The sequence below is a fragment of the Halichoerus grypus genome, chromosome 6, assembly GCF_964656455.1.
Source record: "Halichoerus grypus chromosome 6, mHalGry1.hap1.1, whole genome shotgun sequence".
Classification (NCBI taxonomy): Eukaryota; Metazoa; Chordata; class Mammalia; order Carnivora; family Phocidae; genus Halichoerus; species Halichoerus grypus.
In genome coordinates, this window is record NC_135717.1 from 41,914,100 (window position 1) to 41,926,523 (window position 12,424).

The 12,424-nt window shown below is 55.9% G+C and overlaps 1 protein-coding gene across 3 annotated transcripts in view; it reads right to left on the reverse strand.

Annotated features, from left to right (window-relative positions):
- ADARB2 (adenosine deaminase RNA specific B2 (inactive)) overlaps nt 1–12,424 on the reverse strand; it is a 415,338-nt gene that overhangs the window by 28,323 nt on the left and 374,591 nt on the right. For 2 of the 3 annotated variants that reach the window (XM_078075081.1, XM_078075080.1), the window contains one exon: nt 5,820–5,988. In XM_078075081.1, coding sequence (XP_077931207.1) covers nt 5,820–5,988 — 169 coding nt within the window. Of the gene's footprint in view, nt 1–3,588; nt 4,395–5,819; nt 5,989–12,424 lie in introns of those variants that run through there. The other variant, XM_078075082.1, reaches the window with a different exon arrangement.

Genomic DNA, 12,424 nt, shown 5'->3' on the forward strand with positions numbered 1-12,424 from the left:
GCGTCTGGAGGCGGCAGACCCACGGCATTGGGGCATCCCGGGTCGCCTACCGCGGGGAACCTCGCAGTTTGGTTTGGTTTTCGGTGCAAGGCCAGTTCACCCACAAGGGACTGACTCTCCCCGGCTGGACCACCAGGACTGGCTTTTATCTTCAAGACAGATTTCTGCAGAACCTACAGAGAAATGACTTCACTTTCAAAAGACTTTGATGACGGAAGAATTTTCCTGGTGACTGCGGATTCTGTTCCTAACAAAAGAGACCAGATTTTGTTTTGTGCTATGTTTAATGCCAAAATTATTTTTAGGGAGAAAAAATTTAGCCCGCGTGTCCCCACTCCGAGGCTCTGGGGTGTCTTTTCCCATCCACAGGCAGCAAAGAGCTCTCTGTGACGCAGGATGCTCTGTTTGGCTTCCCGGCTTTGGGCACCTCTGACTTCCCACTGCCCAGCACGCCCCAGGCGCTGCTTCCAAATGGAGCCGAGCATGACCTCGGTCAGACAGTGGAGGGAGCCACCCGCGTTCTGAACGAAGCCTTCAAGGACGCTGACTTGGATAGCTGGGCTAACTCGGGCAGCGTGCCTCCCAGAGCACAGGCTTCTCAAGCTGCAGGTCTCACACCTTTGATAGGAGTTTAATGACAGTGACGTCGCCAAGCCGGTAGCTGCCGGTTCACCTTGGACAGTCCCCTCGACTTACTTAGGAAACCAGGTCTGCCTCTGTAGCTGGGGCCTCTGTCCGTGCTCTCTGTGTCCCAGGTCTGGCCTAGCCAGCCGCCCAGCTTGTGCTTTCTGCTCACTCTCCAAGTGTACCCGGTGCCACCCTGCACTGCCCCAGTTACCCTCCTGACTGTGGGCAGAGGGGCCTTGCAGTCCTCCTGTCGAGCACAGGCACCTGCTGGCCCGGCCTCCCTCTCCCGTTCTCTTCTCTGCAGAGCAGGGCCACTGACAGGTGCTGGTGGAGAGCCTCCCATGCTCCCGAGTCTGTTGTCCTGTCACATGGCTGGACTTAGGTCCGTTGCTTCTGGGTGCCCGCTGAATGCCCCTTCATGTCTCAGAGTGGCTATGTGAGTGTCACATTTGTGGGCGTCTGCCAAGCCCGGCAGTGTGTTCCGGAATCTCGGAGAGGGCCCGGGGCGTGCCCACGATTCGTGCAGACAGGTGGGCTGTCTCAAGGTGACGCAGGGCGGGGTCCTGTGAGCACTTCCACCTGTCACAGAGCCTCGGGTCCCAGAGGGGGCCGCCGAGATGGTGTTTCAGGTGGGTGGGGGACCAGGCTGGGTGACAGCCCCGAATCCTCCTCATGGGGGAGGAAAGTGGCCTGTGGCAAGAGAGCAGTACTCGAGATCTCCCACCTCTGCGTGAGGGCTGAGCCTCTCTTGTGACGAGAGCACTGCATTCCTCTCATGGTTCCCAGAGAGACAGAAGCTCTCCTGGAAGACACTGTACCACTGGTTGTTGAAGGGATTGACCTTCGTAGTGCGGCGCTTGTCTTCAGTGGGCGTCCCTGACTGCCGCAGTCTTTCGCTCGGCTCCCTGCTCCCCATGGACGGACCCACTGCTGCCTCAGGGCCGCGGGGGATGCCGGACACCGAGGCCGGAGGGCCGAGAAGAGGAACTGGAAGGATACGAAGGAAATGTGAGGAATTATCCAATGGCTGGAATCCAGGAAGTTTGTTCACGATGTTTTATGGCTCATTTTAAACCACTGTAAAAATGTCAAGCTTTCTGTAACATGTTTTGCTGGAAACCTGTCTTTACACCATCTCACCACTGACGTTGTAAAATGATACCAGTTGTTATTCATGAAATCGTACTCAGAACGTCTGTGGTGCTCTAATTTATATTGCGTGGGTGTCATTGATCCAAAAAGTGACACCTGTGTATTGCTTTTGATCTCTGGGAGGGAAATAATGGAGCTGTGTTGATTGTTCAGATCTTTGGATAGAGCCCGATCCCCTTCATTATTCATGGATATCGAGGGGGATTTGCAAAGAGAAGTACAAATTTGTCTCATGGATGCGCTTTCTCTACCTTAATTAAAGATACAAGTTTATTCATTTATTTTCATCTACATACATAAAAGTCACATGTGCTAGATGTGAGGTCAGCTGCTCAAATAAAACTGCATCTGTTCATAGAGAAAGTTCACGTGGACGTGGCTTGTCGGTCCCAGCAGCATCTGGGATAAGACCTTGGGTGGTCCCTTGGGAAGAGAGCCCGTAGCAAGAGTTGGCTTGGACGCCTCCCTATGGTTTACGGGCGGCACAGATAGGCCTTAGCTTTGGCAGCCGAGGGCAGAGTGAGGGCCTGGCAGAGGCTGCATCCCTGGGTCTGCCAAGCCGTCTCTGCGGGTCATTGGAAGGAGGCAGGCCTTCAGTTTCTGGGTCCCACTGGGGCCCCTGTGCTGTGCCCCCCACGTGTGACGCCGTGGCCGCAGAGCAGGTTCCGTTCGCCCAGCATTTCCTGCTCGCCGATGGGACGCTCCTGTGTGTGCCGCGTGGGGGGCACAGAAGCTGAGTGTGTGGCGCCTCATCAGGGGGATGGTCGGCGAGTCCGGGACGGCCCCGTGTCTTCCCTGCCTTCTTCCCACAGTGACTGCCATGAGTTTCTGGATATTCACTAACAACTGTCCTCAGCAGCCCCTGCCGGCACCTGTCACCTGCTCCCCGCCTGCCTCACAAGCATCCCTGCACAGATGCCAGGGTGCCTCCGTCCACCCGCCCGCCTCTCTGCCTGTTTCTCCTGCGAGCACCCCTGTGGTGTGGTGCCCCAGGTCGGGGGGCAGACAGAGTGAGCAGGAAGAGTGGGCAGCCCCATGGGACCCACGGGTGACAGGTCGGCCTCCGTGGGGATGAGCTTGCCCGAGCGGGGTGGGCGGAAGCCAGATGCCCTCGGCGGTGGCCGGGGGTGAGCGCACATAGTTACCCCAGGGAATCTGGGTTAGAAAGGAAGCATGGAAGCGCCGGTGGAGGGATGCTGGATTTAGGGGTTTCCTTTATAAGGTGAGGAGGACCAGCTGTGTGATGACCGCGTGGTCGGTTTCGGGCCAGCAGATGCTGGAACAAGAGGGAGACGAGGCTGGAGGCTCAGAGGAAGGTGAGAGCCACGGGTGGGGGTGGATGCGAGGCGGCTGTCCCTGTCGTGGTGGGACGGGGAGGGTGGGACACCGCCACGGGGCACAGTAGGGGGAGCGGCCTGATCTGCGCGCCTCCTGCCTCCACACACACGCCTGTTTGGGCTCCTGCCCTCGTGGGCTCGCTTCGTCCCGAGTGAGACGACACACACGTCACTTCTAGTCTCGGGGACTTGACCCGTGTGACTCTGACGTGTGCCGGTACAAAGGCCTGGATTTGTAGCGTCGGCCGACTTCCGTGCTGTAAACACCATCCCTGCGGCCAGTTTCGCGGGGCTGGCGTGAGGGCCCAGAGCACAGATTTGGGGCCAGGCCTGCAGTGGCTCAGCCTCTCGTGTACCTCTCGCATACGACACAAGACCAAACATAATAGTGCAATAGTCAGGAAGAGGTGGGTTTTGAGTATTTCTTGCCTTTATTTTTAATATAATTTATTTAGTGTACGTTATTTGACTCTTAATAACAACTGCGTTTAGCAGTCTGCTTTCCGAATGGCCTGACGACAGTGGGCTCCCGCGGCTGAGCTGGCTCCAGCAGCCGTGCGGGGATTGGGGAGCCGAGGGGGTCCTCCAGCACCTCCCGGCTCCTGGGAGGAGGACGTAACTCCCACATCTCTGTGCTCAGAGAGAAGATGGGGACGGGGGCAGGAGGAAGCGGGATGAGGGCTTGGAGGAGTGAATGAGGGCGGCCCTGCGTGGCCCTCGGGGGCCCCGCCGCCAGACGTGGGGACCAGAGCTCGGCGCATGGAGAGAGGCTGCCCGTGGGGCTGGAGTCCTTTACCTCCCCGGTCAGTCCAGGGAGAGAGAGCTGTCCTTCCGGCCCGCCCTGAGTCAGGGCGGTCCCCACACATGCTCCGTCTTCCTCAAAGGCTGTCTAGAATCGTTCTCAACCAGGATACCGTTTGAGACCCCCGGAGAGATGCAAGGTGGGCTTTTGTTCCTCCAGATTTTGTGACTGACTTTGGTGCACACCTGCCCACAACAAGCGTCACGTGGGGTCCGTATCCCGTGTTTAATTTGCTGTCTGTTGACGTGTAAGGTCCCACAGACAATGAAATCTCAGTGCTACAGCATGAATTCACTTCATTTTTCTAGGGACTCAGAGTTAATTTAGAAACTCAATGTGATCTTCGGGCATCAAGAGAATCTCCCTTAGGTGAAAATTGCCCCTTTTTTCCTGCTTCGTGAATAGATGAGAATATTAAAAAGGAGGGATGCATCTTCTTCTGAAAGATGAGCTGCTTGATGAGTCTGGGCCTTTCCCTTTGATGCAGAAATCAGTGCTTTGAGTTAGCGTCATTAGGCCGGCCTGTTGCTGCTGCAGGCCCGGGCAGCCATAGCCAGGGAAGCGAACAGCCCTGCTGCTTCTGCAGCTGTTTGCCGAGTCCCCGGGAGCACTCGGTTTGCCCCTGAGCCCGACAAGCCTAAGGAGGCAGGGACCCCATGTGTGGGGCCTGCGGTGGCCTGGGGCCCCGAGCCTGCCCTTGCTCTGCCTGCCCCTGACGGCCCTGCGCTCGGCCTCCCGGGGAGAATGCGGCATCTCGCTAGTGAGGGAGGCCGGGCAGCAAACACCTGCGGGGCAGGGGAGGTGCCGTTTGCGCAGTAAATGGGCAGACAGTCCTGCCTCACGGGAGTCCACGTGCCGGGGAACCACGCCTGGGAGGGTGCACCTTACCTGGCCCCGTGGGGACACCCTGCCCTCTGCACCCCGCCTGGCCTCCAGGTCCATCCCCTGGACAGACTCCGACTCCGCTTGAGCCTCAGCATCCCTCCCGCCTTAACCTCGCCCTCCTGTCCCCTCATCTCCGGCGAGTTCCCACCCCAAGCCCTTCCAGGCCGAGGATCTTGGGGGCAGCAATGTGGCTGGAAGTAGGGGTGGGGTGGGGGTTTTAGTTTATAGATTACAGATTAATACATGTATCCGAGGGTCCAGAAGAAGTTCTGACTCACTCTCAACAAAGCTTTCCACGGCCAGCGTGTTATTATTGGCGCCCTCAGGGTGGGTTTGGAGCCATGTACGGCTGTGTTGGGGCAAACTCCTGCTCACCAGGGGCCCTGGACAGTTTCCAGACCTAAGTGACGAATGCTCCCCAGTGGGGCTGGCGCATCTGGGGGAGCAGGGGAACGGGGTGGTGGGGTCGCGAGCAAGGGGGCCTCTCCCTGAAGAGAAGGTGCCTTTGAGGGGCACCCACATGCCTTTTTGCAAATCCCTCGTCCTCCTGCCGGCTCCCCACCGAGACCCTTCAAGGGGGGGCTTTTGAGGTTCCTTCTAAGAAGAGATTCTCTTATGGCGTGGGGAGGACTTGCACCCGGCTGACGGCACAGGTGGACATGTTTCCTGGAAGGCCCGTCAGGCTTTAGGGAATAGGAAGAGGTCTGACGGGGGCACCCCACATCTGAGAGGTGAGGGTCCCTGGAGAGCTGCCCAAAGGAGCGGGGTGGCCCCCAGGGTGGTGCTTAGGATCGGTGGGCTCCTAATGGACCAGTGGGCCAGGTTGGTGGTGCTGGACATCCGATGTGACCGAGGCCCGCTCTTCCATAGGAGCAGCCGGCCTGTGCTCAGTGGAGCTGGTGAAGTGGAGAGTGTGGCCCGCGAACTAGGACGAGTCCCCCCCAACGCCTTCCCCATCCTGCCCTCACTCAGCCCCACCAGGCCACCTGGGCGGAGGCGAGCAAGGGGGCTGTTACCTGGCGATCTTGTCCGTGCAGGACATGGTGACGAGCTGCTCACCCAGCAGGACGCCGTCCCACGTCTGTACCGCGCTAGGGCCCCGGACGGGGACGGTCCCTTCCCCAGACTCGATCTTCGTGCGCAGGTGCCCGCGGAGCTTCCTGACGATGTGCTTCCTGCTGTTCACTAGGAGATAAGAGGTGGCCGTGAGTCTGCTGGTGCAGACACGTGAGTCCCCACCTGGAGCCGTGCGGGAGGAGGGCAGGTGCCCAGAAACATCTCCAGGGGCCCCGGCGGCACGTGGACAACTGTTGGGCTGGGGAAGCACAGATGAGTGCCCCAGCGGAGGGCAGGGGCTGCTGCAGGGCTGCACTCCAGAGCGCCCCCTCTAGACCGGCCCCCGACTTCTCTGGAAGGGCCCGGCAGTCAGTGTCTGAGGCTCCGTGGTCACGTGGCCTCTGTCGCCGCTGCCAGAGCGCACGGCTGCACAGACAGCCCCGCGAGCAAGCGTGGCTGCGCTCCAAACCCTGTATTTGCGGACGCTGAGATGTGAGTCCCATGCCTTCCACGTGCTGGGAGATACTGCTCTTTGCACCTCTCTCAGCCATCTAAAGATAGTTCCTGGACCGTCTGGAAGGGCCGTGGGTGGGGTCTGGCCTGAGGGCTGTGGTCTGTAGACCCCAGTCGAGATTTTCATCCTGACTATATTGTTTTCTAGCTCCATGACCTCGGAAAGGTCACTCACGACCGCTGTGACACGGGTGTTGCACCCTAAACTAGGGCTAATAATGGTGCCTGCCTCCTGGGCTGTGGGGACGGATGAGGTCAGACATGCACAGTCAGCAGGGCATCCGCTCCCACCAGGGTCTATAGGATGAACAACGAGACACAGCCTTTGAACTGGTCCTTGTGGGCCCCTCATGCCTTCATCCCATATACTCCTGCTTTCCTTCCCAGAGCCCCCTCAGCGCATGCGTGCGCACCCCACACCCTACAGTTATTTGGAGAACTAGCATGAACAAAGGGAAGATTATCTTTATCCTTTCTTTCTTTAAAGGAGTTCTGCACGTTAAGTCTGGATTATATTGGAAAATGGAAATGGTTAAGTGCTTTGCATACAAATGATATTTAATATAGTGATTCCAACATTTACATACGTATGCTGACATAGATGGATACTAAAGATACTTTCTTTAAAAGGTTTCTGTTTAAGTTTTGAAGTTGTGGAAATAGGATTTCTGCCTTATTTATCCTTACTGAAGGCATCAAATAATAACGTGGATTTATATGTGCACCTTCTTTTACAGATTTCACAACAATTGACAGTATATTTTCTTTGTTTCTAGGAACTGAAGTTCTTTTACTACATTTCTGTAGTCCTTAACGTCCATGTCTTAGGGAGAAAGATTGTTGTACTCCTTGCAGAACATAAACTTGTAAAAGGGTTCAGGTTGCTTTTTGATCCTCACCAACCAGGTGCTTGATGAGATTCAATTTTGACTGATTTGTGAGTCATCCATAGAAGAACCAAGATGAGAGACTGAACCTGGGTATGCACAGCCAGAGATGCTCCATGATGGTGATGGTAAGAGTGCAAATCTCTGTAGCTTTGAATGGCACCAGGATTCAGATGATGACAATGACGATGGTGGTGATGATGATGATGATCATGAGGACGATGGTGACAATAATGATGAAGATGATGATGTTGATGGTGCTGGTGATGATGGTGATGATGGTGATTGTGGTGATGATGGTGATGGTGGTGATGATGGTGATGGTGGTGATGATGGTGATGGTGGTGATGATGGTGATAGGTAGTAATGATGGTGATGGTGATGATGGTGATGGTGGTGATGATGGTGATGGTGGTGAAGATGGTGATGAGGGTGGTGGTGATGATGATGGTGGTGAAGATGGTGATGATGGTGGTGGTGCTGATGGTGATGGAGGTGGTGGTGATGGTGATGATGGTGACGGTGATGATGGTAAAGATGATACAATGAACATAAAATAGTTCATATGACTCAAAAACCCTTGAATAAACCTTTGATTGGACCCGACTTTTTACACTGTCCAGGTGGGGTCTTACTGGTCTCATCAACCTCAGCACTGGGAGAGTGGAGGACCAATACACCTCAGTTTCCACAGTTTGCCAGTGTCAGGGACTTGCCGTTCTATGTGGGGGATATTTTCTCAGGGAATATGGTACGTTTTGCCCTCTCTTTCTATTAATTATGGCATCCTTTTCGTTCTTCTGGTGCTTCAACTATCGTGTCATTTTTCAGACCTGGAAGTTGCCTGTTACCTTGTAAGGCTTTTCTAAATTCCTACCCACTGCTTCTGCACAACTAACTTTATGAAGTAGACTCCATGACAACAGGGAGTCCTGGCTTGAATTAACAACTGGTCTGTAGGAGTTAACTCAAAGTCTTCAGGTGGATTAATTTTGCCTGAAGAGCCAGGTGCATGAGGCACTCCTGAAACTTGTTTATTTTTGGAGGTGCTACATCTCAGGCTGCCTTCCTTAGCATGCTCCCTGATGAGTGTGATCAGTCTGGTGGGGGCGGTGTTCTGAGTGCTGGTGATCTGGTAGAGCCCATGTCCTCGGCTCTTCCTTGCCTAATTGTGAGAGGTGGGAGGGAGCTGAAGTTGGCACTTGAAGCAGCACAAACACTGGTCCAGCCAGAGGCCACAGAGGACTGAGTCCACACAAGCTGCAGTGGGTCTGAGACATTGAAATCTGCCAAGTGCATATAAATCCTCCCAAATCCAAGAGAATATTCTAATCTGCTAGTATTCCATGTCCCCAGACTCATCATTGTAGTGTTTATCAGTCTGAGACCTTTGAAGACGGGTGTGAAGAGACAGGAAGGGTGGTCATATGCTTTACAGGGTTGTTCAGGTGAATATTTTATTTTTAGGACAGAATCAGAAGCGGGTGGACATAAACGGCAATTGCTGGTGTCCACCGAGGGAGCACAGCTGTGTCTGAGGAGTGATACGTGGCTGCCACGATTGCTGTAGGGAAGGAGAGCCGGGAATGGGAGGAAAGGCCTCAGAACGGAAGACAGTCTGTCTGAGCACCAGATAAACTTTTAATTTCCAGACCGTCTTCAGAAGGTGTGTGCACCCCGCAGGGAACACCTGTGATGCGCCCTGCTGTTTCCTGTCATGACGTCTACAGCATCCGTCCCGTGCGTCCTGTGGGACGTGGCGGCGGCGGTGGCGGCGGCGGTGGTGGGAGCTTGGAGGCCGTCTGGACGCCTGCTCCCGCGGTGCACGGACCTTCGCATCCTGTGCCTACTCAGTAGGCAGACCTGAAGATGGGGCTGTCAGGACGCGTGCTTCAGACTCGGCTTTGTGGTTCTGGTCTAATCTCTTGAACTTCCCTAATGCACAATGAACGGAGTTGGCCTAGAACGTAGGAGGCATTTAGCACGCGCTCGTAAGCTACGACATCATATGCTCCTTCTCGTGGCACGTGGGGGAAGGTAGAGGGGAGAATTTTAACTACACTGTTAAATCTTGGAAAATGGCAGTAAGAACTGAATTTCCCAGGTTGTTTAAAAGACACACCACGAAAGTGGCATTTGGGTTAAGGATGCTGGTGAGTCAGAAGGAGGACAGTGGTTGTTCAGCCACAGTGACGTGCCCTGGGTCTTGTCAGGGCTCTCTTCCATGGAGGTTCCCCTCAGAGCAGTCTGGGGCCAGCCCAGGCCTGCCCAGAGCCACTCAGGACGTGGCATCATCCTTGTCGGTCCAGCCTCCCGGAATGAATGGGGTCGCTTCTGGTCGGCAAGACCAAGGACCTTCATGACACAGGCTCGTCCCCCCCAGTAAGAGCCTTGTACACCTGCCCCCCGAGCCTGCCTGGCCCTGCAGACACCGGACCAGACTCCTGCTATCCTGCCAGGAGATACACACCCAATCTGGCAGGAGACTGTTCGGGGGGTTTTGAATCCGGTAGCTGGAAACATGTCAGATTCTCAGAATCACTGGGGAAGTTTTAAGAGTAGCCCAGTGTACCCCGAACATATCAGAGTCTCTGGCAGAGCAGGCAGCAGGGAACTGCGTTTGTGGAGACTTCCCGGCGGATCCTGATAGATGAGGCAGGTTCGGAGACAGCCCAGTGGAGCGCTCGCCTGCTGACGGGCAACACCCCCCAACTTCTCAGACCAATTGGTTTTGATTTCATTGTGAAAGACTCCAGGGAGGAAGAACTACTATCTATCTAGATGAGTATTTTTGAGGAAACAAATAAAGCGGGGGAATTTAGAATTTCTTGAGCCACAGGCATCCGAGGGAGGTGAGGCCGGTTCACAGCACCGCGCTCTGTGGTCTCTTAGACACGGACCGGGCCGTAGGGAGTGTGGGGTCAGGGAAGTCGGGGAGCCTTTCGAGCGCCGGGACAGCTGGGGCCAGAGGTCCCTGGTGGACGGCCACTGTCTCTCCGCGGCTGGTGGGCGGTCAGGCGTTTGCTCTTAGAAACGCCAGGTCAGATCCTGTTCCCTGCGGTGTGTGACGCGGGCTGTAGGGATGGTCTAGACCCCTGCACGGGATCTCCTTTCTCTGCTGCACGCAGTCTGTCGGAGGCCTGACTACAGATCTGCTGCATCACACGCCTGTGGAGGGTGTGCTTCTTTGCACGGGTGTCCTTGTGTGTGGGGGGGTGGAGAGCAGAGCCGTGGCGCACGCGGGCTGTGCAGAGCGGAGCAGTCTGAGAACAGAGGAGCGGACACAATGGGCACCCCACAGGGGCCGTGCTGGGTGGTGTGCAGGACCCGGGGAGGTCGTGGCTCCCGCACTGGGGCGCCTGCTGGCTGCAGGGGTGGACCTGCCTCTGTGGACCTTTGGGGCTGCGTTCCAGGAGCTCCATTTAGGAGCGTGGAGCCAGGCTTGTGGCAGGCAGGCAGGGTTTCTCCAAGGTTACTTGGAGGACGCAGACGCCCTGACCTCTGGGAGCAGATGGTCCCACAGGCCTGTGCTTCCTGGGGGAGCAGAGGTCCCAGTCCCCCCGTGTGCCATCCTTCCAAAGCAAAGACCTGTACCATGGCGGGGCGTGACACAGAGACCCCCTCGGTGGCAGTGCCTTCTCCCTAAAGCAGGAGGCATTCCTGAGTGTCCAAGCCCTCCTGAGCCCGTGAAGAATGCACAGGTTCTCTGGGAGGCCCTCCACGCAGAGGGCGGTGTGGTGTTCTTACCCTGACTGGCGAATAAGGGGAGGTGGTGTGTGGCTCCTGGAGGTGAGTCCGAGTACAGACTCGCCGAGAGCCCCCTCCTGGGTGCCAGGGACAGCAGGCTAAATAACCCGGGAGCAGCATGTCACTTTGCCTGGCATAGCTGCAGTAAAAATGGGAGGAAAACACTTTATTTTGTTTGCCCTAGCAGCACCTGCCACTTCTTAAAAGCACCATGAAATAAAAGACATCTGTGTCGGGAAGTGAGCCCCAGGGTGCATCTGAGGATGTGTTTGTGTGTTTTTCTAAACCACTGGCTTTGCAAGTTGGAATCGGGGGCCAGGGAGGCCGCCGTGGGTGCCGGATGCACAGAGGCGCGGGCCCAATGAGCCGGAACTGCCCCTCTGGAGACGCGGCGGGGCTCAGGCCATCCTCACTCAGCCATCCTGTCCTCAGGAGGAAGCCGGTAAATGAGGTAAATTAGGGCTGGCCCCAAACGTTCTGCCAGACCTTTCCTCCCAGACCTGAGGCCTCCTGGGCCGGGTCTTCATGATGCCCAATCTTCCGAGAGAAAATGGAAAGACAGTTCTAAGCAGCTGTCTAATGGACCACATTTCACAATTTCATATGGGAAGTCGGTTCTTGTAGATTCAGCCTGATGAACACTCCAAGAAAAATGAATCCGTTTCATGTTGTTTCTCCTTCCTTCTCTTTCTGAGACTACGTGACGGTAAAGGAATGCCCTGCATGACCCTTGAGGGCGGATGCACCTGCCATCACCTGCCAGGCCACCCCAGCCCTCCCTCTCTCCTGGGGCGGCTCCCTGAAAGGCCCCTGGTAGTTAATGGGTGCCCTTCCCTTGACTCTCAATTTGATTTGATTCTGCCACTTACTTTCCACAGGGTGTGGCTATGTACCGAGTGTTTGTGTCCCTCAAAAACTCCCGTGTTAAAGCCCCAACCCCAAGGGATGGTGTCAGGAGGTGGGGCCCCCCGATGGGATTCGTGTTCTTGTGACGGAGATGCCAGGGAGCCCCCCTCGCCCCTTCCCCCAGTGAGGGCACAGAAGACGCTGCCCAAGAACCAGGCTGTGGCTCTCACCAGACCTGCGGGCGTCTGGATCTGGGACGTCCAGCCCCCAGATTGTGAGGAAGAAATGCCTGCTGGTTATAATCCACCCCAGCGGCCGCAGAGGAAGACAGTAAGGAAAACGTTACTCTAGAGGGGAGAACTGTGGTCTTGGAGCAAAGGTGGCAGGAAGGAGGATGGATTTTTCTGGGCCAGGCTGCAACCGTGTTAGAGAAATAGACTAAGTTAAATACATGTAGGATTTTTAAAAGGGCTGCTTTCCCTGCACCTTCTTTACCTCATCAGTGCCTGGAGCAGCAGGGGTTCAGAAAGTGCTTCCCTTTCCTTCCACTGGTAATTAGAACACAAATGCGG